The 27,040-nt window shown below is 41.2% G+C and overlaps 1 protein-coding gene across 4 annotated transcripts in view; it reads left to right on the forward strand.

Moving 5' to 3' along the window:
• asb7 (ankyrin repeat and SOCS box containing 7) overlaps positions 1 to 11,430 on the forward strand; it is a 23,096-nt gene extending 11,666 nt beyond the window's left edge. For all 4 annotated transcript variants that reach the window (XM_082539955.1, XM_082539952.1, XM_082539954.1 and 1 more), the window contains 3 exons: positions 2,644 to 2,897; positions 4,899 to 5,504; positions 9,408 to 11,430. In XM_082539955.1, coding sequence (XP_082396081.1) covers positions 2,657 to 2,897; positions 4,899 to 5,504; positions 9,408 to 9,547 — 987 coding nt within the window. In that variant the 5' untranslated portion in view covers positions 2,644 to 2,656 and the 3' untranslated portion in view covers positions 9,548 to 11,430. The remainder of the gene's footprint in view (positions 1 to 2,643; positions 2,898 to 4,898; positions 5,505 to 9,407) is intronic.
• The last annotated feature ends 15,610 nt before the right edge of the window (positions 11,431 to 27,040 follow it).

Below are 27,040 nucleotides of genomic sequence, written 5' to 3' on the forward strand. Positions count from 1 at the left end.
AGGACTGTGCACAACCTCAGTCAGACGATGAGGATGAAATGATACCGCATCAATGGTATGATCCTGTATCAGAGCCTCTGCAATTCACCACTGTCCACAATCTGCCAGAACCGTCATCCGCCGTTCCAGCCACTGAACCTTTACCATCTGATACACCAGTCTGTGAACCTGCTACGCTCCCTTTGCCTCCTCTTGAGCCAGCAGAGAGCGAAACCCCTGACTCAGAAACCCCTGTCAAGGAGGAAGCTCCTGATACTGTGGAATCAGAGGACAGTCTGTCCTCTGCTGAACCTACCAATGTTGAATTGCGGACTGAGTCCAGTATGTCCTCTGCTGCTGATCTACCATCTAACTCTGACACCTCCAGCTCTGAACTAGAACCTCTGAGAACATCAACTCGGACCAGGAAACCTCCGGACCGGTTACAATACTCTACGCTTGGTCAGCCCATCTTGAAGAGTATTCAGGCACTAGTCCATGGCTTAACCACTGCCTTTACTCATGCACTGGAGGATGAAGAGGACCATCTGCTTACTGCCACTGAACAACCTGTCATCCGGACCCAACCACCATGTACAGGGACGTACATGAGATTGAGGGGGGAACCTGTAACCCATATCAACTACTCCCTGTCACATGACCCACGTCAGCTGATTTGAGGTCCCTCTTCTGATTGGCTCCTCCCACGTCGCGGCAACTCTGAAAACCGGCTGTGGAGGGATACTTCCGGGTTCGACTCCTGCTGTGGCTGTGAGCTTATGGCATTTAGAACGGTGTTGGAAAACAAAGCGTTTTCTCCCCTCAATTCATCTTTAAACTTTAAACTCAGCGGTCAGGTTTTTTTCCCCTCTTTGAATTGATCTTCTTCATATTGAAGTGGCGAGCCGGTAGGACCATTCTTTCTTTTCCCCCACTTAGCCGTCTTTGGATTACGGACATATTTCCCCCTTGTATGAAGCTGGACCCTAAGGAGGAATACCTTAAAAGTGAACTTTAAAAAGAAAAGGACCAAAAAAAAGGACTCTTAGCAAAAGGACTCTTGCACAGAAAAATCACAGCACTGATTTATTATTTAATTGTGGACATTTACGTTGTGTGTTGTGTTAATTATTTTGTTCCATTTCCCCTTTCCCCTATTTATTCAATATATTTTTGGTACAAGACATTGCAGTTTTTGGTCTCATCATTCACACCATCTGGGCTCCATAAAGAACTATTTCTTCTGCGCGTCAGTCAGTAAATTCATCCATTGACATAAACTAGTCCTTAAATAACTTAGCGTTACACAAACACCAAACCAGTTCCACATCACGGAAGTTGCACCATTTTTACAAACCAGTTCTGGTTCATCTGTTTCACTCAACAATCGGCCATGTGCGTATGAAAACAAAGGCACTGCGCATGCGCGTTTTACTCCCATTCTATCGCGATATTTCATTTTCCTATCGTTGCCTAACATTATACCGGTATTACCGTGAACGGTATAATATGGCCCAGCCCTACTGTAGACATTTAAAAAGTCTGTAGGAGAGCTGGTAGCTGATTAAACAAGTGTTGTGAGATAATAATGAAATGCAAAGATTGGTGACAGCGCTTGGAACCATAAGGCAACAGATTACACAAGCTGTGGGAAATAAACCAGGCTCTGCCTCTGAATCACTCTTTGCCTCTCTTCCTCCTTGCATTGCCTCATCTCACCTATCCCTGTCCACTTGCTGTCCTTCTGAGAACAAGGCACAACTTGCAATTGCATTTAACTATCCACACTTAACAAATCCCATGATGCTTTGAGTATTTCTTCTTCATGTGTTAATAGACCTCTCTGCTTTGAGTCATACTTGTTATTAATCTCTTCCACAGCATGTCTTTTATCCTGTCTTCCTTCTATCTCCCTAACTGGTTACGGCAGATGCCCCGCCCCTCCCAGAGCCTGGTTCTGCCGGAGGGTTCTTCCTGTTAAAAAAAAAAAAAAGAGTTTTTCCTTCCGCACTCATGTGGTTGAAAAAAACATTTGATTCTGGAGGTTATTTAAACATATCATGAGATATAGATATTAGATTTTCCTCATCACTCAGCCCTCGATCAAATAATGAGCTTCCTCAATATTTGAGGAAGCTCATTATTAATGTTAACCCTTAAAAACTCCTGAACATCATTAGTACACCATTTCAGTATTATTTTGATTCCTATTCTTATGCTTAAAATGACTTAACATTTTGATTTTGATTTTTTTTTTTAAGATATTTTTTTAATGCACCACCTGTGTGTGCTTGATTTGTGTGTTTTGTCAGCCATTTATGTCCATTCAAGTCTGTCAGATCTACAATGAACTGCTTAAACTGTAGATCTTTGTTGCACTGAGGCGGTAGGCAGACCAAGTTGAGCTTCAGCATGCAACAAGAAGAAATGGGAGTGAGGCCAAAAAAATTTTGATCATGCAATTTATTGAAAACAACACTTAAACTGACACAGGCTCTTAGGCCACTTCTATCACCAAGTAATGCGTTACTACTTTTTCAATTTTAGTGTTGTCTTTTCAGATTAAAAGCCACGGCCATAAGTCTGAACTTAATTTCAGTCATGCTTAATGTACCATCTGAATCTGAATATATTTACTGATTTTTATTTATTTATTTTAAACAGAGCTTAGGTACAGATGAAAATTACCATTCCGAAATGTGACAGGATGTTGAACCACCACTGCAGAAGGAACCCTGAGCTTCATGAAGAGCTGCAGATCCAGGCTGCAGTGGCAGCAGGGGATGTATACACTGTTAGGAGAATGCTGGAGCAAGGATACTCGCCAAAGATCCGCGATGCCAATGGCTGGACACTGCTTCACTTCTCAGCAGCCAAGGGAAAAGAGAGATGTGTTCGAGTTTTCCTGGAGCATGGAGGTCAGACCCCCAACCCCACGACCTGAAAATGTTTTTGCTGTTAATGCTACAGGGCAGTGTGTTACTAAAAAGTGGGCATTTATTCAGCTATGTTAGGTGAAATTTGAAAAGAAGTCACTTCTATAGCATTCAGATAAATATCCCTTAAACACTTAAAAAATGTTTAAGTGTCCCAAATCCCAAAAGTTCATTCTTTTCATCTGGACTTATCGTTCTCAATGGGAGAAAAGTTTTTTCACTCACCCATGTCCAGATGAACAGAATCCACGTTTGGGATATTATTCATATGACTTAAGATTCATCCAGATACCATTTTGTCACCCCAGAATATGATTATTATCGTGCATCTTCTGTTAGAATCAGAAAAACCATGGACATACACTCTGGAGATGACGGGCTAGCGCATCCAAATCAGATGACTGATTTAAGATAACATAGCAGCAGTGAGTCTCATACACAGAGTCAAGGTGTGCCCCAATTCAGGCCCCGCATCCTTCAAAAAACTACCTGGTCTGCATAGGCCAGGTGCTTTAAAGGCCAGAAGTGCAAGGCTGTTAAATGGGTTGGGTTGCCTAGCAACCATGCTTTTTCAAATGTTAGAAGTTGGCTGGGCAGTGTATATTTTGTAATGGGTGATAGGTCATGTATAGAACTTAAAAAAAATAAAACAATTGGAAAAAAACATGGCAGAAAATGCTGAAAAAGAAACCCACCACACTAATAAAATAATTAGAAAAGTGTCCAACAAAACATCAGTTTTCTGCACAACTCCACTGCACACGCTCACTCTCTCAACCTTTGCATTCCTGGGGCTGCTGTGATGCAGTGCTTCGGATTAATGTAATGACTCTTAATATCACTGAAAAGCGCAGAGTTGCTGCTTTCAAGAGCGGTTGCCATTTTTCAGATTGCCCACATCATTCAAGAGTTGCAGTAGTTTAAAGAAACGTTGCCACCAGTGTAGCCCTAACCTGTTAGGGTTAAAGGGTTAAACCTTTCTAGCGGTCCTTTACAAAGGGAGAACAGTCTTTATATTCTCTCCTGTTCTCCTCTCCATCTCTCATCTGGCACCAGCGAGCTCTTTTTCCTCTTACACTGCTGAATTTGTCCTGGTGTATCATCGGGGTGGAGAGAACAATCTCACCAGTTCTCCCTCAAAGTTGGTTCCTCACTCTGTCCTAACTCGTGCATAAAATGGACTGTTATAATTGGTCAGAATTAGCCTGTGAAAATAAATCTTACCTTTTTATAAAGAAGGAGAACATTTATTTTCTTCATTTAATTATATATTTTTAAATTAATTAAAAATAAAACCTTGTTAGGAATTGTGCTGGGCTTGTCTGCATTACTGTTTGACTGAATATTGTTTAAGATGTGGCAATATCCAAATTGGCCAGCAGGGGTCACTGTGGAGATGGGTTTGATATTGTTTCAAAACCAGTACAATTCCAGCACAAATGCTTCAAATGTTTCAGTGTTTTACGAAGCTTCAGTTTGCCCATAACTAAACATTTAAATTGCTACATGAATAAGTCAGGTAAAACCCTGTTGCTACTTTTAAAAGTTGACTGTTTGGCCACTCCACTTAAGCCGTCTGCCATTATCTTTGAAAGATTTCCCATTGCCACCACCGCGCTATGACAGAATCAGCTTTTTGGGCAGTGAGGTATTGGTTCAGCTAATAGTTAGCTAACATACACTAATGTAAACCTATTAGCTGCAACCCAACCAACATGTTCTCAAAACTTTAACTTTGAACACTTATTTTCTAAATGCAACTTCACAGACTGTTAAATCTGTCAGTTTCTGAGAGCAGGGCTTCGTGTTTCATGTCCACTTAAAGTATAACAGTCTAGCAGGAATGCACTGTAAATACGAATTGATGAAAAATTCTTTCTAGCAGATTATTCTTGGACTGTACTATCTTGGCTTATCATAAATCCTATAATATGAAGCGTCTGCTGCATTTAACTCTTCTTTTCTTTTCACTCGTCTGTACAGCTGACCCCACAGTGAAGGACTTTATTGGTGGCTTCACCGCACTTCACTATGCAGCAATGCATGGCAGAGCACGCATTGCCCGACTGATGCTGGAGTCAGAGTTTCGAAGTGACATTATAAATGCAAAAAGTAACGATGGCTGGACGCCGCTGCATGTGGCCGCCCACTATGGTCGAGACTCATTCGTGCGGCTGCTGCTCGAGTTCAAGGCCGAGGTAGACCCTCTGAGCGACAAAGGAACCACGCCACTACAGCTTGCCATAATCCGCGAGCGCTCCAGCTGTGTACGGATCCTCCTTGACCACAGCGCCAACATTGACATTCAAAATGGCTTCCTGCTACGCTATGCTGTCATCAAAGGCAATCACTCATACTGCCGCATGTTCCTGCAGAGGGGAGCGGACACTAATCTTGGACGCCTTGAAGATGGCCAAACTCCCTTACATTTGTCAGCTCTAAGGGATGATGTGTTGTGTGCCCAGATGCTCTACACGTATGGAGCAGATACCAATACTAGGAATTACGAGGGCCAGACTCCAGTGGCTGTGTCTGTCAGCATGTCAGGGATTAGCCGGCCTTGTCTGGATTTCCTGCAGAAGGTCACAAGTGAGTAACACACTCTTTGTCATATAAGTCCGGTGGCATTGTGAAGAATATGCCAATGTTGTGTTTGTTGCATAAAGGAGGAAAAAGTAAATATTCTTAACTATGAAAGAAAATTAGGGGTGAAGGAAAGAAAATTGCTACAACATAGTATTGCAATATTCTGCCTGTTTCATTTTGTGCAACAAATATAGATATAGCATTCAGTATCAATATTTGGGATACCAAAATATTTCTTTATATCATTAAATAAAACAATGGGTTATCTCATGCAGCACCATCCTGAAGTTAGCTATGCAAACTTAGACTACCAGTCAAAAGTTTTAGAACACCCCAATTTTTCCAGTTATTGCAATTCAACTCATCCAGGTCCAATGAATAGCTTGCAATGGAACAAAAGTAAGTGGTGAACTGCCAGAGTTTTGGGTTGTTTGTTTGTTTTTCTTAAAGGAAAAAAAAGGTAAGGTTGAAAACCGACTCGACAGCGTACAAAACATGTCAGCATGTTTTACACGACTAGATATGCAGATTTTGTTACTCTGGGTTTTTTCTTCTGAAGGCCCAAAATGACTATAGTACTGTGGTGAAATGGCTCATCAGTGTTGTCTATACATTAATCAACTGGCTCATGGCACGTGCATTTAATCTCTGATTTATCTCCTTTTTATGGTTGTGCTCTAGTCTTGAGATCATTCTGGGCTCTGGAGTTGTGTGTTTGGGGTCAGTATATTTCAGCAACTTTGTACAGTCTCTGCCTTTCCCTTTTTACATACGTACAAGGGGGTGGGGGTTAGAGCTGGGCGATAGAACGATAACGATATGTATCGCGATATAACTTTTACTCGATAGAGAAATTACGCTATCGCGATAGACCTCGCTGCTCTTGTCCTCTAAAAAAAAAAAAAAAAAAAAAGATCAGCCAATCCAAATTAAGTAGCGCAGAGCCGAACCAATCACAGCCGCAGCGTCACGTCGCGTGACTTGTAACGTACAGCACAAGTGCCAAGCCGCACGTGTGTTTGTTTGGGAAGCAGCCAGCGGGTAATGGAGGAAATGAGCGTGACCGAAGAGAAAACAGATAATGGTTCCAACGCCGGAGAGATTGTCGAACGGAAGAGCCATAGAAGTTCCGTAGTGTGAAGGTATTTCAGCTATTTCAAGTCTGACTAAAAACAGAGTAGCGTGCACTGTAAATTGTGCCGAAAGCAAGTCTGGAAATACAATGAACTGGTGCATGCGTCACACTGTGCGCCACGTTATTGTTTCGGTGAAATGAATTTCTACAATACTGTTACTGTTAATTCTACTCTCTGCAGTGTTTAAATGCTTACATATACACACAGTTACTGTCCCTCCACACATACGACTCTGTTCTGCTTCTATGCCCCAGCTTTGTTTACTTTTTCCCACCGAGGCTTCTAGACTTCTGATTGGCCAACATTTCTGCACGGTTAGGAATCTAGCGCCACCTGCTGCTTTGGCATGTTCATAGCAGCGTTTTCCTTCATTTCTCCCTTTATGTGTGGACGGGATTATTTTTTAAAACGAAAACGGAAAATCTGTGTTTTCAAAAATACCCGTGTACGTGTGGACGTAGCCTCGGTCTCTGACTGGAAGCGCTAATTCGTCATTCGGCTTTTGTCAGACTAAAGTAACTGTTAAAACTGTTTGAAAAGCTCAGCTATACAACAAGGAGAGATTGAGAATTTCCTTTTAGTTCTCAGTTTATTTGATACTGACAAAAGTTAGTCAGTTTTGTCTGTTCTTCTGTAACACAAACTAAGATTTATTTTTAGAATTAATATTTTGTTTCTAAGTGGAATTGACAATTTAGTCTGTTTCGTTTGTTCTATTTTGAAACTTAAACGCTTTAGCGGCTGCCTTTTGTGTAGTTTGCAATATTTGCCTTTATTTATCTGAAAAAGTCTCATGTTCCTTAAGTACATCTACCCTGTTGAACTTATTATGGGAAATAAATATTTAAATAAAAACAAGCTGCTGATTATTTCACATTTTACTTGTGAGCAACGGCACATTTAAATCTTACAAATATAGTTATTTGGCTGATATCGTGATAGATATCGTTATCGCCTGAATGAAAAAAACATATCGTGATATGAAAAAATCTCATATCGCCCAGCTCTAGTGGGGGTTACAGGAAAGGAGACACAAATTGTACTTAAATAATTTTAAGTAACAAATAAGTGATATTCAGAACAGTTTCATGAATTTTAAGTGGGTAGTGCATAATTTTATGGTAATTTTCCAGGAAAACCAACAATGTTTCCCCATCAGCTGATGTGATCAGTGCCATTTTATGCAATTAAAAATGTTTTTCTTCCCAAGCGTATCCAGACAATTTACAACATAACAGCACGCTACATGCACATCATACCACAAACATAGCTAAGTTTCTTACCGAAGCATGATCAGGAATCAGTAATTGTCAAGTCTGGACCACGTTTTTTTTTTATTCAGAACTGCCTTTAGATTCAGCAAGGTTCCCAAAAATTCCTCAGTCATTGTTTCACCATACTGACACAATAGCATTACACAGTTTCTGCAGACTTGTCCTCTGCAAATCCTTCTATTCCACCACACCACAGAGGGCTGTTGGACTTGGTGAAAGAACCAATTTGAGGTTATTTAATATTTGAAAACATCCAACACTAGGGCTGTTCGATATAACGATATAAAAACGTCTGTCGTTTCATTTTAAGCTATCGTTTGTTTCGTGGTGTCGCAAAATAAACTGTTTACGGCAATATTTTTTCATGGTTCTTATGTCACTGTAGTGGCTGTATTCATTCCTTAAAGTTCTCTCTTTCTCTTATATTTAATAGAACCACACTACTGACAGACATGTTTTTACATGCTGTCGTTAGCAACAATTATGGTAAAAACCATCACGTGGCTCCACTGTCCGCTGGCTTGTTTTCCACGTAAACCTTTCACAATAAAGCTTAAGAGCCCGTTGAGACTTTTCAAAATAAACTGAATCATGTGAATGAGTATGCAGAGTTTACAAATGAGAAGCAAAAAAGAGCCGTCAGGTGCTAAAAAAATAAACCTTAGACTCAAACGTTAGAGCAGGCTTTCCCCCGCAGCACGCCGTGTAATACATACTCACAAAGAAAACGGCGCCGTTACAACTTCTGTCTAAAAATGTGTCGTTTCATGCATCAGTTAAAACACTCGACTCCAGCTACACGACGCACAGCTGGAAACACTTCATGCAAGACGAGCTGCCCGAGATTCACAGAATTTACAGCAAATGTTAAATGTTTGTGATTTATATCGTTATCGGACGATAGATGTCTTATATCGGGACATGAGGTTTTGGTCATATCGCACAGCCCTATCCAACACCAACAAGGTATTTTCACACCGAGAACTGCTAGCTTCTCTTTTTTAGGCCATTCTCTGTAAACCTGAGAGATGGTTGTGTGGCAGATGCCATATCCAGTTATTTGAATGACCTTTCTTCCCTATTCTAACCCTTTGTTTGACTCAGTCGGCTGTTTTGACCGTGTGTGAGGGTTTTTTTTTCTTTTGCAGAGTGTATTGATTTCCAGAAAAAGAAAATTTGATAATATTATTAATATTATGTTATGTGCACCTTCACCCTGATTGATTATCTAACTTTCCTCTCAATTTTATTGTTTTTATTTTATGCTTGGAATGCAGTAGGATGCAAACACTGCTGTGAGATAAAGTAGAATTAAAACTCGAAGTGTTGCACTAATGGGGGCATGTGAGCACTGTCACTGTATTAATTGTTAAATAACGAGACATCTACTCTTGCTAATAATTTTGCTCAGAGTTGATATTTCTTGCTCTGTTTCTGTCATGTTACTGGGAGTCAATGATAGTCATGTGTAGTCATTGTTTCTATTCTTCTTTCAGGACAACCTCGGACTCTACAAGATTTGTGTCGAATAAAAATCCGTCACTGTATTGGCCTTCAAAGCTTGAAATTCTTGGAGGATCTACCACTTGCAAAGGTTATGAAAGACTATTTAAAACACAAGTTTGACACTGTGTGAAGCAATAACACAAGAATAGGAGAGATGACAAATCTCTTAAGAGACTATGCAATCATCCTCATCTGAAAGGAAAGGTACAGAAACCAATTGTGAACTTGTTCACAGGGCTTTTTCTTCACCTAGTTCTCAGTGCATTAAAACGTTTTCCCCACTTTTATTCAAACTTTTTACAATAAGAAAAGTTGCCCAAGAATGGAAATGGATACACCTCAAGTTTGTTTGTTTTTTGTGGTTTTGTAGAAAAGAGAAACCTCGTTTGACTGCAGAAAACATTCTTGCTGCACTTAGGATTTTTACTCTTCATTTTCTTTTTGTAAATGTGCATGATGCTATTCTCCATGGGTATACTCAAAGTGTATTGATTGTCATTTTGTTTCTCATTAAACCTTGTTTAAAACAAAGTGCTTCAATGATCATGATTATGATTTCAAAATGATAATAATGATTTCAAAAATGCTATGAATGCTAATTATAATTGTTAAAGAAGCAAACAACAAATTCTCCAGTGCGCTCCCTGATTTGTTTTACTGCACAATATTGAGCCTGAATCCAAAAGGCACTGCATTTACATTTCTGAATCGCTCCTTACAACAGGCCTGTCTCAGCTGTATTCCTCACATTGATGAAAGGTGTGTTTGAAAGGAGTAAGAAAAGATATGGAGCTTTAGGTGGGCAGGAAATACAGATTCTGTGTTATAGCTAACAGCATCGTGTCAGTAGCCACCTGTAGAATACTACTATACAAACATGAAAACAAGTTGTAAATTATTCCAAACAATTAAACAAACTTTCATACCAGCTAGTTTTTTGTTTGCTTGTCCAACCAGATTGAGGTTCATTTTAAAATAAATTGAAAGGTTTCAAGCTTCTACTGGATGCTGTGACAAAAGCAGCAAGAATATGTTTTTATTACATTTAGTGCAGCATTGCTTTTTTGTCATGGACAACAATAGACTATGCAGACATATTTTGACTTTATTATGACACAACAATATACCCAGTATAGACTTTTGCAACTGAGGTTAACGCTTGAAACTCTGTCACTTAAAAGGTGGGCTCTCAGTTTCTGTGCCATATGTAGTTATTGAGCGTGTTTCAAATGTGACATTCATAGCATTACTGGTTTGATCAATCTGTTCTAGTGACAACATCCTGTCATTCCAGCATAAGTCACAATTACATAACTGTTAATCATGGCTAGATTCAGACATCGTGTGTCTGGTAGAACAAGGTTACATTAAGATATTTGATGGCTTGTCAGAATTGGCAGTGTAACCACCTTTTCAAGTTGAGTTCTCTGCTGTTGTCATGTCTTTGTGTTGTCTGTATTTTATTCAGCAAATACAAAACTATCCTGCCCCACTCATTGCACACGAGCACTGAGAAAGGATGATCTCTGTTCTACATCGGGCAAAGTAAATATGCACAGACCAGCGTCTCAATCAGTGTAAATTAGAAGCAGGATTTATAAGACAAATGCTGTCTTTGTGATAAAACTCACAAGAGACCTACAAAGTCATAATCTGTTACTGTGACAGCATCCAGTTTTCTTTGTTACGTATTGACACCAATATGTAAAATTGAAATTGCCTAATTTAAAAAGAGCCGTGAGGCTGCTTATTTAAGCATGAGGTCAATCTTTCACATGTTAATGGGGAAAAGTTTTCATGGAAGCAAGAATAATAAAGTCCTGAATTAGTAACATGGATATACAATCACTAGAAGCTAAGATCAGTGTAAATATGTGACATGAACAAGAGATATTTTTTGGAGAATTTATTTAAACAATGATCTCTAAATGTATTTAAAGTTTGGAAAGTATTGTGATCTGTTTGTTGTGACTCATGTTTCTTTTGTGCAAATACATGAAACGTTTGGAATCAGTGTGTTTGATTTCTATTGCAGAAATGCTTTCTTAAAATTAAAAAACTTGCAGTTAAGTGTTCTGGGAGAGATACTGTGAATCTTTTTTTTTACTTATTACAAAATAAAATGCAGGATTTGGCGTTGAAACAGTGCAGCTAAGATTTTTCCTTTGTCTTGCATGGTGGAATTCTGTTTCCCAAAATGTTACATTTACAAATCAAGTCATCTGCAATGACGTCAGTATTATTTTCATATTTAAATTTTGCATGTTTGTCTTTTAGGAAAAATGCTGATTTTGAAACACCAGCTTTCTACAGGGGCTGGTCATAAAATTAGAATATCATCAAAAAGTTGATTTATTTCACCAATTCCATTCAAAAAGTGAAAGTTGTATAACGTGTACATTCGGTCCGCACAGGCTGACATATTTCAAGTGTTTATTTCTTTGTATTTTGATGATTATAACTGACAACTAATGAAAACTGCAAATTCAGTATCTCAGAAAATTAGAATATTGTGAAAAGGTTCAATATTGAATCAGCTAATTAACTCAAAACACTTGCAAAGGCCTTTAAATTGTCTCTCATTCTAGTTCTATAGAAGTCCAAAAGAAGGCAATTGACACCTTGCACACAGATGGCAAGACACAAAAGGTCGTTGCAAAATTGGCTGGCTGTTCACAGAGCTCTGTGTCCAAGCACATTAACAGAGACGTGAAGGGAAAGAAAAGATTTGGTAGAAAAAAGTGTGCAAGCAATAGGGATAACAGCACCCTGGAGAGGATTGTGAAAAAAACCCATTCAAAAATGTGGGGGAGATTCACAAAGAGTGGGCAGCAGCTGGGGTCAGTGCTTCAAGAACCACTACGCACAGACGTATGCAAGGCGTGGGCAACCTGGGCTCACATGACAACTGAGCAGCGCCACAGACTGATCAGATCCATGCCACGCTGCATTGCTGCAGTAATTAAGGCAAAAGGAGCCCAACTAAGTACTGAGTGCTGTACATGCTCATGCTTTTCATGTTCATACTTGACAGTTGGCCAGGATGTATTGGTCTTAAATAATATTCTAATTTTCTGAGATACTGAATTTGCAGTTTGTGGTTTTCATTAGTTGTCAGTTATAATCATCAAAGTTGAAAGAAATAAACACTTGAAACATATCAGTCTGTGTGGACTGAATGTACACATTATACAACTTTCACTTTTTGAATGGAATTGGTAAAATAAACTAACTTTTTGATGATATTCTAATTTTATGACCAGCACCTGTATTTTAGGCTGCAAGTTGAAATGGATAGCTTTACCTGAATTTAAGTGGTATTTTATGTCTACCAACAGGCATCGAGTGGTTTCCACAGTAAAATACATTTTTTATGCATAACTTGGACCACAACTTGAAAGATATTGTGCATGTAATGGGTTGCAAAGTCTCTCTTTGAAGACTCAGCAAGTGCATTTCCTTTCTCAGACATTTGCAAAACTGACAGTTTTAAGAATTGTAACCTTATATTGATCATGTTATTGACTGATCACACTTTTCTGCCTTTGTTGCTGCACAACTACATTTGCAGTGGATTGAAAAGGTATTCAGAGTCATTCCTTTTTAATAACACTCTTTACAGTTTCTCATTGAATTAAAAGACAGCATCATGCTATAGAGGTATCTCTGAGTTGCAGATGAAAACAGCAGGAAAGATGAAGTCAAAACAAGACACATTTCTAGAGAGACGTGACCTGAGCCTGACGTGATCATTGAATACATAAATCACTGATATAGGCAGAAATCATAGGGTAAACTTCCTACATCATCATTAGATTATCTTGCCCAAAATAAACAAACATACCCTCTGAAGATAACTTCAGTTAGTCTGGTTTGTACAAGTACTGTGCCTTCAAGAGTGTATTTTGGTGCACTTTGGTAGATAAGACAAAATAAAATAACTTTATTGTCATTGCACAGTCATACCTAGTACAATAGTACAACAAGATTGGAAACTGTCCTGCATCAGCACAACACAGTAACTCAATAGATAAAAAGAATGAGTGTATGTTTATTGCACATTGTTATCATTAAAAAAAAAAATTAAAGAAAAGAAAAAAAGCCCAGGGAGGTCAGCTGTTAGCATTGATTAGGGCTATTGCCCTGTTGTAAAAGCTGTCCTTGAGTCTGTGCGCAACCTCAGCAGTCTGAATCTCCTGCCAGACGGAAGCAGCTTAAACGCCCGGTGTCCTGGGTGTGTGCCGTCCTGCAGGATGTTGTGTGCCGTCCTGTAGGATGTTGACCCTTTTTTTTTTTTTAAACCTTCGTTAACTCGTTCAGTCTGGGGCCCGTTCTTCGTACCTCGCCAAGTAAGTTAGCTGGATATGATTGTTGACGATTTCGCGTGATCCTGGATCGTTCGGTTCCCCGAAGCTCATAGCAACAGATCCGTAAGCGTAAACCTGCTCGGGAGCAGGTTTACTTTATGTAAACAGGATTAGATCGCAGCCACGCAGGTATGTCCGCTTCATTTATACGAAAGCAACAGCGATATTCCACCACTGTTTTACCATAAATACATATTATCAATGTAACTAAAGATAATGCAGTACTTGATCCTTTTATTGATTTCATACAGATACATACAGGTCATTTCCTAAAAAAAGGGAAATGTACTATTGGGCGATCGTGGCTCAAGAGTTGGGAGTTCGCCTTGTAATCAGAAGGTTGCCGGTTCGAGCCCCGGCTTGGACAGTCTCGGTCGTTGTGTCCTTGGGCAAGACACTTCACCCGTTGCCTACTGGTGGTGATCAGAGGGCCCGGTGGCGCCAGTGTCCGGCAGCCTCGCCTCTGTCAGTGCGCCCCAGGGTGGCTGTGGCTACAATGTGGACTCCGGTCTATTCGCACCAGAACCTCTCGCCATAAGAACAGTTTCTTCCCCTCTGCTGTCGGACACATGAACAATAAACGTACGACTGTCCCCGCCACTAACTCATGACCCTACGCTGTGTTCACTGCATGATTCCATGTTTTGGCACTGATCACCACCTCATGCATATATCTCATGTATATCTCATGCATATATCTTTCTACGTAGCACTTTTATTTTTTCATGTCTATTTAAGCGCAATTTATGACAGCATGTTTGCACTGAAGCACCGCAGCAATTTCCTAATGTTGTAAACCTGCTCAACATTTGGCAATAAAACCCTTTCTGATTCTGATTCTGATGTAGCTGCCATCACCAGTGTGTGAATGTCTGTGTGAATGACTGGATATGTAAAGCGCTTTGGGGTCCTTAGGGACTAGTAAAGTGCTATAAATACAGGCCATTTACCATATTAATCATTCTATTTCATGTATTTGATTATTTCAGATGTAATTCACAGTTCAGAGTAGTAATTGTAAATTACTTCGTGTAATCAAGATGAGAGACCACGGCTATAAAAGCGAAGGTGGATTTGGGAAGTCTGTCGCAGCCATGTCCTGTCCGTATACGCGAGCCACCCATTGCGGAAGGTGCAAGATTGATAAGGAGAGTCCTCAGAATTCAGCGTATATTGCGGGACAGACAGGATCCTTTAGCTCAGCGCGACAGTGTGCTCATAGAGAGATATCGACTTTCCCGTGAGGGTATTATTTACTTAACCAACTTGTTGACGAGGGGGTGCAGGACCACCACCTGTCTTTTTTTGCTCTGCCCTTTTCTTGGTTGCTGTTATAAACAAACAGATTATTTCAGGGTCTCTTTCCAAGAGACTAAAAGCAATATAAGTGATAAATATTACCATTCTGTAGAATATTCTTATATTTCACTTTTACTTGTTCCCATGTTCTAGTGGGTCCTGTTGTGGCTCTAATGTGAAAGAGGATATAATGTAATATAATATAATAAATCTACCCTACCACCTACTGGTGTTGGCCAGAGGGGCTGATGGTGCGATATGGCAGCCTGGCTTCTGTCAGTCTGCCCCAGGGCAGCTGTGGCTACAACTGTAGCTGCCTCCACCAGTGTGTGAATGTGAGAGTGAATGAATAGTGGCATTGTAAAGCGCTTTGGGTGCCTTGAAAAGCGCTATATAAATCCAATCCATCATTATTATTATTATTATTAAATTACTTACTAGTTTAATTTGTCAGCAACTCTCTGCCAGCCCTCTCTCCTTGCTTTTGCAGCCTTTGCAGTGTTCCCTTGCGTTTTAATTAAACTCTGAAACTCCTGAAATCCCTCAATCAACAGTTCTTGCTCTGCTGCCGAAAAATACCGAGCACGCTCCTTTGACATTTTCGCCGACCAATCAGAGGGTTCCCGATCAATGTTTCTACTATCGATGCGTAGCCCCTGTTAAGCCACCCAGTGATCTCACATTACTTCATCCAGCTGTACTAATCGTCAACAACAGGTGTGTTCGGAGAACCAGGATAGCGAGCTCAAAGTTAGCGCGATGATTTGATCTTGGATGTAGTAAGCGAGGTACGAAGAACGGACCCCTGTTCTCTTACTGCTTATCCACTCACCCCAACTGGTGGCTGTTACTAGACTTCAAGCTCAAAAGTCCAGTGAAACCTCAGAAGTTTTCAGTGCTTTGCCATTTTTAATGAGGAAAGGGAAGCTGCATCTGGAAAGCCTCAGAAAAGTAGCAGACAAAGGAGACAGGAAAAGTTCCAGCATACTATAGTACTCCCAGAAGTGCACTCTAAGCCGGACTTCCCTTTCGGGCTTCAAATTCTTGGCAATATAGTAGAGTTGCTAAAAGCTGATCCTAGTTTAACTTCCTGTTTTCAGCAAGCAATAGACAAGGACCAAGTAGAGGAGACAGGCATTAACAGAAGTGAGTATGTCTTGCAAAATGGCATACTTTACCATCAGGTGTGTCATGTGTGGGATGTGTGCAGGCAGGAGTGCTGGTATGGAGGACCCAAAGTGCAGACATTCGGAGGCAAACGTGAATACAAACTCAGCTTCACTGCTGGATAGCAAGGCAGAACAGAAAACTAAACAAACTGAGAATACAAACTGGCTGGCAAATGGACAGAACACACAGCGTAGGATGATGGAGATCAAGACACAGACAAAAGAAAACACAGGGCTTAAATACACAGAAGGAGCGATCAAGAAATGGGAAACAGGAGGGAAACATGACTGGGACAAATCAGGGCTAACGAGACAAGGGAAGCAAAACCAGATACATTAACATGAGACACGGACTTTCAAAGTAAAACAGGAAACATAACACAGAGACGCGGGGACAAGGGGAAACAGCAGACAGGGGAGAAAGCAACTGTGGAACACAGAACAGAAACCAGAAGGCAGAACTCTGACAAAGAAAGCAAAAGACTAGAAATGATAAATTAAGGCAAAATCAAAGTACAATAATAGTGAGAACTCAAAACTCTGGGTCAACAACCCAGATCTCCTAACAAGGTGGGCGCACTTCTGAAGCTGGTGATTCCCCAAGGAGCTGGAGAAACAATGCTTAACTTCGGACACTATATTCCCTGGGCTGGCCAGAGGAAGAAGAGGTTGGTGAGCAGTACTTGCTTTCTGCAGATGCGGCAGACTTTGACCTCAGGTTCTGTTGGGCAGGGCGGTGCTGCCATGGGCCCCCGTTCGGATGGGCCTGGGCCCCCTAACCTTGGTGGATTCCAGAGAGCAGGGGTGTCTACTGGAGTCAGCAGGGGAACTGGCCCCTGCCTTTCTTCCCTCCCCACCATAATGTAGGGCCTTGGGGTGCAGGTGTGTCACTAGGATGCATTCCCCTTCTGTCCTCTTCTGGCTGCCTGTGCCTCAATTTTATTCCACAACCTAGACATCCACATTACTCACACTCTCATAACACATACATATAGGGCTTTGGAGTTGACGTCACGCTGCAGTGCATTGTAGGATCGCGGCGCCATGTCAGAAGGCCACGAATCAAAACAAACACACTGTGTTGGAAATAGGACTGCCAGAACCATGCTTATAATAGGTGCAAAAGGGCTGTATCACGACCGATTGCACTCAGACGCCAAGAGACGGTAACTGGAAAAAATAGTGTGCATCGGTAATGTGGACCCGTTTGAAATAAGGCAGTGGAGTGGAAACCCAGACGACCCAACGCTGTTGTCCTATCCCGATATCTTCGCGTACCTTGTCTGTGGAGTCAGCGCATACACGGCGAATCAGTTTCGGAATTATAAATCCCTGGAGGCGCACATCTAATTCACAAACGGTTGGGTACAAGATTTGGCCGTTTTTAAGCCTCCACGTTGTGAGTACGTTGACCATATCACCAAGATACAGCCAGAGGTTACACATAACATTGACTTCTCCTCAGCAGCTGCCCCCAAAATTGCTCTAGATGAAAACATAAACACACCGTCCGCAAAAAAGGCAAATTCCACTTGCTACTCTGGAGGAGTTGATAAGCTACTCCATAAACAGAACATAGTTCTGCTGCATCACACATTAGGGTGTTTGTTCTAATTTTCTATGACCTCGGCGCATTGAAAATAAAACTAAAAGCCTATAAAGAGCAATATGAATTTCTTTAGAACTTACCGGAATGAAAATGTGGGGAGCACACCAACAAAAAACTGGGGATGGCAGAGAACTCGATATCAGCTCGTCTCACCGCTGCTATCCAGGCCTGCCGTCTTTGTTTGGTAACATCAGATACCTGAGCCCCCCGTTGCTTCCAGGAGGGGAAACAGTAAAAAGAGAGCCCTTTTTCCAGCTTATTCCCTTCCTGATCGTGTGATCTAACATTGCAACCGACAACACAGCAAGTACACCTGTTGTCCTCTGGCAGGAAGCACCATGACCTCCCATGTTTTAAATACACTTTAGAACAGCACGCAGCAACACTACATATGAGCGGGTGGAGGGAGGTTTGGGGTCTTCACTCACCCCCATTCTCTGTTAGCCATCGGAGCAGAGGGGCTGGGATGAGGAGCTCACTGTCCGATTGGCATCTGGAGTGAAGGGCCTCCCTGCTACTGTGGAGCCAGGGGTGGTCTGCTTGTGTCCACCCCAGGGAAAAGGGTAACATCTCCTGGGTCTAGGTGCGGTTTCCCCCTCTAGGGGTGAGGGTACCTGGACCTGGGGTATAGAGTATGTTTGGGGAGTGTGATTGTGTGTACAGTGTCAATTTGTGTCAGTCTCCATGTTGGATGAGTGCCGAGTGTTTGTATATGTGAGCATGAGGGTGGGAATGCACGTTTGTGTCTGTGTGTGCCTGTTCGTCTGTGTCTATATGGCAGGTCGGGTCTAAGACTCCACCCCTCTGGGAACATCTCACGCCCTCCAAGGCATGAAGGCCTATCTCCCCTCACCACACTCCCTGCCGGTGGCTGGCGCCTGTGGTTCGGTCGGGCCACTTCCGGAGGGTGGGGGGCCCTCAGGTCTCTGGGCCTGGAGCTTGGTCTGCTCTGGCGCGGAGCCCACGGGCAAGTCACTGCAGCCCCCTCTGGCTTTTGCTCCATGGCTGCCAGGTAACCCCTCGTCTGGGCTCTCCTCAGCTCTTCTCAGAAGGGTGCCATGGTTGCCCCTCCGATGGTCCTCCTTGGGTTCTCGCAGTCTGGGGGCCTCTGGATGTCTGGGGCCTGGATCTCCTCCATGCTTGCTTCATGCCCTAGGGGTCGGGGCTGTGGCTCCCCACACCCCCTAGCAGATCACTACATGGAGAAACCTTTTGAACACAAGCGTGCTGATCCACACAGGTGTGCATACAAGTGTACATACGGGTGTTCACAGACACAAACTGCACCTTTCTTGGCTGCTACCTCAAAGCACATTGCGTGCCCAGTATTCAATATTTAGTATTTACTGTTATTTACACTTACTGCGATGGTGTTGTGTTTATTATGTTGCTCTCCTTTTGCTTGTTTACTCTTTTTTTATCTCTTAACCAGTGATCCAGGGGATTTTTTTTGTTAAGCATTTGTCTCACTGCATAAGAAATGAACACTACAAAGACGTGAAGGAGATAGTATGTGTGGATTTAACCCAAGGCCCTGCTGTCTTGGCTAATTACAGACTAACCTTCCTTTTTATCTCAAAAACTATTGGAATAGTATTTGTAAAACAGCTAACTTATGTGCAGAGAAATGGTTCATTTGAAGAGTTTCAGTCAGGTTTTGGAGCACATAGGCACATACAGAAATAGCTTTAGTGAAGGTTTTTAATGATCTTGGCCTCTAACAGTGGACTCAGTCTGACCGATCTCTCAGTCAGAACATGGTATATTACATTTAGATGGAAACTAGCGAGCTAACGTTCTGCTGACTTCTAATTCTGTTAAATTTAATAAATTCTGTTTTCATGGATGCCGGGATGTTTAACTTAATTGTTACACCAGGTAAAGCAGCAATGCACATTATTTTATTAAAGATGAAAGAATTTAGGCAGTTTTAACTCTCAGTGATGCTGCAGTGTTCGTTTGACTTTGGGACCTGAAACGGACGGAGTTTTGGACTCAGATTACTCCGCAAGGCTTCTGACTACTGTAGTCATAATGCTCCGACAATCCATCATGTGGTGTGGCTTCGTAGCTTACCGAAGTTGTACTTAAACATTTATTGGCAGTTTTTTGAGCCATGTACCACATAAAATCGGTTCGAGGTCAGTAAGCACAACAAGAATTCATACATAAGGCACACCAGATTATAAGAAATTAAGAAAATTAAAGCATTTTAAGTATGCCTTATACTGTGGAAAATAAGGGTCTGTTTTAGGCTGTGAACAAAGATTGCTTTAAAAATAGAAGTGTTAATCACTTATTTTCATTAATCAACAAAATGCAGTGAATGAACAAAAGAGAAATCTAAATCATCAATATTTGGTGTGATCAGCCTTTGCCTTTAAAATAACATAAATCCTTCTAGGTAGTTTTTGAAGGAACTCAGCTGGTAGGTTGTTGCAAACATCTTGGAGAACTAATCACTCATCTGTGGATGTAGGCTTCCTCACATCCTTCTGTCTCTTCATGTAATCCCAGACACACTTGATGATGTGTCGAGTGTTAACGAGCTAACCGAGCTAACTGCGCTAACGCGCTGATGCCGTGCAGCCCCACGCACAGGACGATCCGTGCTAACTTGTGAACGGAGATTTGCCGCGTTAATGCAGTTAACGTTAACGTTGTTTCATTACTAATGATAAAGAAGAAAACACACAACAAAATAGCTGCATGGCCCTTAGCTATGTTCAATAAAGCAAAGACTCTATTTCTGTTTTATACACTGGCGGGGTGTGGTTTGGGGCTCTGTTGCATAAGAGGGGTGGTGCAGTGGGTTGAGCACCATAGAGGCTGGCAGGGCAGGTAGGCTGGTACTGATTGAGTAACTTAAACAGTACCAGCTGTTTAACCACACCTCGCCACAATGTATAAAAACAGAAAGAAAGTCATTGCTGTACTGAACATAGTCATAAATAACTAACAAGAAATGCAATTTCTCATTCATTTTCTGTTCTCAGTGTTATACACTGTTGTAGATTGGGAACCACTTTACATGCTTTACATCTGGCTGGTGCTCACTAATATGTTCCTGTTTCTTTGGTCCAGAGCAATGTATATTCAGCTTCAAGAGCCAACAGGAGGCCATAGAGAGAGCAACTCACACACAGTATGGCCTAGTGTCAGCAGTCTTTACAAAAAGTGTGGACAAAGCTTTATCTGTGTCTGCAGCACTGGAGACTGGCACTGTCTGGTAAGTCCCGTAAAGTCCCTGTTTATGGTCCTAACAGCAGAGGGATGTTCAAGTTAAAGTTTGTGTAAATGAACATGAACACTGGTTAACTATAATGTTAATCTTTGCTTATTTCTACTCAAACTGAAAACCAAATAATTAAATATCAGTAAATGGTTTATTTATTTGATTTATACCATGGATGGGCTGTTGCAAAGGTTTGTATCTTTACTGAACACATGAAAGAACTGACAGTCAATAAAAAGAGACCCCACTCCCCCAGACTCCCTTTAGAGTATAGGTGTCAAACTCTGGCCCGCGGGCCAAATTTGGCCCGCAGCCTAATTACATTTGGCCCGCGAAGCTATACCAAATTACTATCAGAGCTGGCCTGCTGGTATTATACAGCTAATATATATATTGTTTAGTACTAAGCTTTGCTTGTTCCATATTCAATTTTTCAGCAAAACGTGTTTGAGTCCATAAGAAAAGATTCATTCTTATATCTAGAGGAATAAATATATTTCATTAAATATTAACATTAGCCCGCGACTTTGTTCCAGTTTTGAATTTTGGCCCACTGTGTACTTGAGTTTGACACCCCTGCTTTAGAGGGTATAAGCCTCAGCTGTTTCATTACTCATACACTTTCATTATATTTATTGGATCTGTATTTTCTAACTTTTCTCATGTGTTGTCTCTGTCCGCTCAGTGGAGAATATGCTATGCTGAATACTCTGAGGTGAAAACAGTGACGATCAAAGTGAAAGAAAACGTCTGAGAAGAACTGGGAAAATCGAGTGCTCTGCACTTCCTGTTGCACGAGACCACATCACAATTCTCTAACACCCACACACTCCAAATTTTGTTTTAAACAAACTATGCTGAAAGCAGTGTAGGGGCAATATATGAGATATCAGAGCACTAAAAGGTCCACTTTTGTTTTTGTCATAGGTAAATGTATTGTGGCAGCACATAAATCTGATGATGTCTCATTTCATTTTTCAAAGAATACCCCAATAATTTATTGTGAAGCTCCATGGAAGTACAGTGAGTTCTGTATATTGTTTGAAATTAGAAACTCGTTTAGGCAGGGAATTCTAGCTTATCAAAAGAGCACAGCACGTAAATTAAGCATGGAAAAATCTCAGTTGTGTGTACAACCAAAGCTCACTTTGATCTCAATGATCCTAAGCTGATAAACTTTGGTCTGTCCTCGAAGATGCTGTCAGTGGGTTTGATTTGTTATTTGATTAGTTGTCTCTGCTCTTTTTTTTTCAGGGTTCTTTTACCAGTGATATCATCAAGTGTGACTATCTAGATACAACAATCTATTGAAAGTGAAATTCTATGTGAGAAAAATGGATCAAAGAAAACAAAGAACCAAAAAAAAAAAAACACCTGAATGTCCATTGACTGAAGGTCCTTTTATCTACCTGGCGAGCTAATGGTAGTCGTAGTTATTGTTGTTTACATCCCCATTGATGCTAATGTTATCTCAGCCCTCAACCACCTCCAACTTGTCATCAGCAAACAGCAGCAAGAACACCCAAAGGGCATCCATGTTGTTGCTGAGGACTTCAATAAGGCACGTTTGACATCTGTACTCCCCAAATTCCACCAACATGTTAGGTTTCCTACAAGTAGGGACAGGACACCGGATCATGTGTACAGTGTACAAGGAGGCCTACAGGAGGAAGATAGAGAGCTTATACACACACAACAACCCCCACCAGGTGTGGAGAGGCATCCAAGCCCTCTCCAGCTTCAAAGGTCAGCCTGACACTAGCAGAGGAGCTGAATACCTTCTTTGCTCGGTTTGAGACCACCCTGCCCCTGACATCCCATTGCACCCCACTTACTACCTGTACTTGTTTGCTTGTTGTAAGCAGAGATGGGCAGTAACGCGTTACAAGTAACGCGTTACTGTAATCTGATTACTTTTTTCAAGTAACGAGTAAAGTAAGGGATTACTATTGCAAAAACGGTAATTAGATTACCGTTACTTTCCCGTAGGAACGCTGCGTTACTGCGTTACTAAAACCGTGATTTTCTGCGAGAATGTCTCATGACAGTGACGTAAGCGAGTGCGACGTTCGTGACAACAGCTGTGTGCAGATCAACAATGGATCACATATCGATTGTGGGAGAGAGTATGAGCGTGCAGCGTTTAAAGTGTGGAAGTACTGACCTTACTTTGAGTTTGATTCCATAAAAAGTGACAAAAACATTAGTGTCCGCTGTGCGTGGGAAGAAAACTTCTTTTTACAGCGAAAAAACCCCCTAAACTTCCAAACAAGCACCGAGTAGCTACGACGTAATGGGAAACTCACAGAGAAACTCGCGGATTCTTCCACTGACCGCGGCACACCTGCACCAGGGTAAAGCTCCGCCTGCCCCACTCCTGCTTTACAGGTGAAAATAGAGCAACAGGACCGCTGAGTCTTTGACTTTATTTATTTTCTGCTGTGTTTTACTTGCATCTATTTGAAAGACTGAGTGTAAACACAAAAATATTTTATTTTATGTGCTGGAATGTGCAGAAAATAGGTTTAAATGTTAAACTAATTTATTCAAGTCAGAGAATGTTGCAGATAATTTAATGTTTGCTTCATGCATAAAATTAAAAGATTAAAACTGATAAAACAAGTTTTAAAAAGAGACTTTTCCATTTGATTACATTTTGTATGATGGATTATGTAGAAAAAGTAGAATTGGGCTGAAAGATCTATCGCTTTATCACCTATTCAGGTTGTAAATCGTGTTTTTAAAAAGTAACTAAGTAACTAAGTAATTAATTACTTTTGAAAATAAGTAATCAGTAAAGTAACGGGATTATTTTTTGGGGGAAGTAATCAGTAGTTAGTTACTGATTACTTTTTTCAAGTAACTTGACCAACACTGGTGACTACATAGATGTGTCTGTTAACCTTGTTTGTTCTTTTCCTTACAGAAGGTTTTATGAGAGACACAAACCAATAAAACATCCACAAAGTCATTCGTTTTTATTTGGGAGACTGGGCAGAAATACCATCCATTTACAGTATTCCTGATGTATGCAAATTTACTTTTTTGTTCTGACCGAATTTAATCTAATATAAATATTTGCTGCTGAGGAGGATGCTCATTTCATTTCAGATATAATATATAGATAACCAAATGTTTCCAGTCCTACACAAGGTAATATTGACCTTGCCTTTTACATTTCAGCACTGGTCATAGCACGAATGTTATCATTGCATAAGTAGCAGCACTTGTTTTCTCATACTTTTGTACTTTTGATAGAAATTCAGAATGAACAAAATAAAATACAACTTTTGTGAGCCTCTTTTTATAAGAATGTGATTTCTTTATATCTGAAGAGGCTTTAAGGAAGTTGGCCAAATGAATGATAGTGGAGAGATATGAAGGACATTTATGACAGGTAATGAATTCATTTAATTAGTCACATCTTCCAATGATTGAATGTCCCAGCAAAGGTGAGGTGAGACCATGTGATTAAGACTTATTTGAAAGTGTTTCTTCTCTAAAAAGAATATGGCAGCATGGCTTAGGTTTGCAAAATGTCATCTGATCAAGCCACAAGACTTCTGGAACAATTGTCTTCAGACAGACTAGACCAAAATAAATGTGTTTTTAGTCATAATGCACAGTGCTACATATGGTGAAGCTGAAACACAGCGCAAATACCTCACATCAGCTGTCAAATGTAGTGGCGAAAAGGTAATGATTTGTTCTTGTTTTGCAGCCACAGGACCTGGCTCCTTCCATTTATTGAGTCAAGCATGTTATATGGGACCATAAACACATAAAGCATATTAAGAATTGTACATTAACATATTTTATTGTGAAAACTGTTGTCAGAACCATACTGAATTTAACCAGATAGACTTCTCCAGTCCGAACGGCATTCCGATGTCACTGCTGTATATCCTGGTGCTGTGGATCAGTGAATGTATGTCAGGCCCATGCAGAACAGCAGTGGACACAGAGCATCTCCTCGGTAGATCCCGCATTTGGTACTGACTTGTGCTATTGACTCGAAGCTGGCCTCTAGCATTGTACGCCACATCCACATTGAGTTCCCCATATATTTATGTATATATACATACATACATACATACATACACACTAGGGGTGCAACGATACACAAAATTCACGGTTCGGTTCGATACTTTGGTGTCACGGTTCGATATTTTTTCGATACAAAAAAATGTTCATGCCTTTCTAATTTGTCATTTATTAAAATTATAAATATATATTTTAACTCAAAAGTATCTATCTGATTGAGGAATCACTCATCTTTGGAAAAGAGAGTTTATTACAGAGAAATGGCTCTTTCAAAATAAAAGCTACACTATACGCTTCTTCTGGGCTATATTCTCAGCAGCATATTAAACATATCAGGTCCCCATAAGGAGAATCCTGTGCTAACGGCTGTCTAAATGACTCGGGTAAAGTTTGTAGCATGCGTGCTTGTTGTTTTTGTCTGCTTCCACTTGTCTTTGCACTAGGATGATGTCGGCGTAAATGTGCAGTGATATTCGTTGTGTTCCCACTAGTGCTGTCAGTGTTAATTTGAAATGACGTTAACGCCACAACACGGCAAATCTCCGTTAACGAGCTACCGCGGATCGCCCCGTGCGTGGGGCTGGACGGCCAACACGTTAACTAGCTAACTGCGCTAACACGCTAGTTCTGCGCAGTAGTGGATCTGCGCTCGACAGTGCAGCCTAGGCGGAGTAGTCGAACGCAGATCCACTGAGCGCTCAACACAGACATCGTCAGAAGGAAAATTGATAAAGTAAATTAAAAATTTTGTATTGTTCGATACATACAGTGGGGCAAAAAAGTATTTAGTCAGCCACCGATTGTGCAAGTTCCCCCACTTAAAATGATGACAGAGGTCAGTAATTTGCACCAGAGGTACACTTCAACTGTGAGAGACAGAATGTGAAAAAAAAAATCCATGAATCCACATGGTAGGATTTGTAAAGAATTTATTGGTAAATCAGGGTGGAAAATAAGTATTTGGTCACCTCAAACAAGGAAAATCTCTGGCTCTCACAGACCTGTAACGTCTTCTGTAAGAAGCTTTTCTGTCCCCCACTCGTTACCTGTATGAATGGCACCTGTTTGAACTCATCATCTGTATAAAAGACACCTGTCCACAGCCTCAAACAGTCAGACTCCAAACTCCGCCATGGCCAAGACCAAAGAGCTTTCGAAGGACACCAGGAAAAGTATTGTAGACCTGCACCAGACTGGTAAGAGTGAATCTACAATAGGCAAGCAGCTTGGTGTGAAAAAATCAACTGTGGGAGCAATCATCAGAAAATGGAAGACATACAAGACCACTGATAATCTCCCTCGATCTGGGGCTCCACGCAAGATCTCATCCCGTGGGGTCAAAATGATCATGAGAACGGTGAGCAAAGATCCCAGGACCACACGGGGGGACCTGGTGAATGACCTGCAGAGAGCTGGGACCAAAGTAACAAAGGTCACCATCAGTAACACACTACAACGGCAGGGAATCAAATCCCGCAGTGCCAGACGTGTTCCGCTGCTGAAGCCAGTGCATGTCCAGGCCCGTCTGAAGTTTGCCAGAGAGCACATGGATGATACAGCAGAGGATTGGGAGAATGTCATGTGGTCAGATGAAACCAAAGTAGAACTTTTTGGTATAAACTCAACTCGTCGTGTTTGGAGGACGAAGAATACTGAGTTGCATCCCAAGAACACCATACCTACTGTGAAGCATGGGGGTGGAAACATCATGCTATGGGGCTGTTTTTCTGCCAAGGGGACAGGACGACTGATCCGTGTTAAGGACAGAATGAATGGGGCCATGTATCGTGAGATTTTGAGCCAAAACCTCCTTCCATCAGTGAGAACTTTGAAGATGAAACGAGGCTGGGTCTTCCAACATGACAATGATCCAAAACACACCGCCCGGGCAACAAAGGAG

Source organism: Aulonocara stuartgranti (genome assembly GCF_965226115.1).
Source record: "Aulonocara stuartgranti genome assembly, chromosome: 1".
Classification (NCBI taxonomy): domain Eukaryota; kingdom Metazoa; phylum Chordata; class Actinopteri; order Cichliformes; family Cichlidae; genus Aulonocara; species Aulonocara stuartgranti.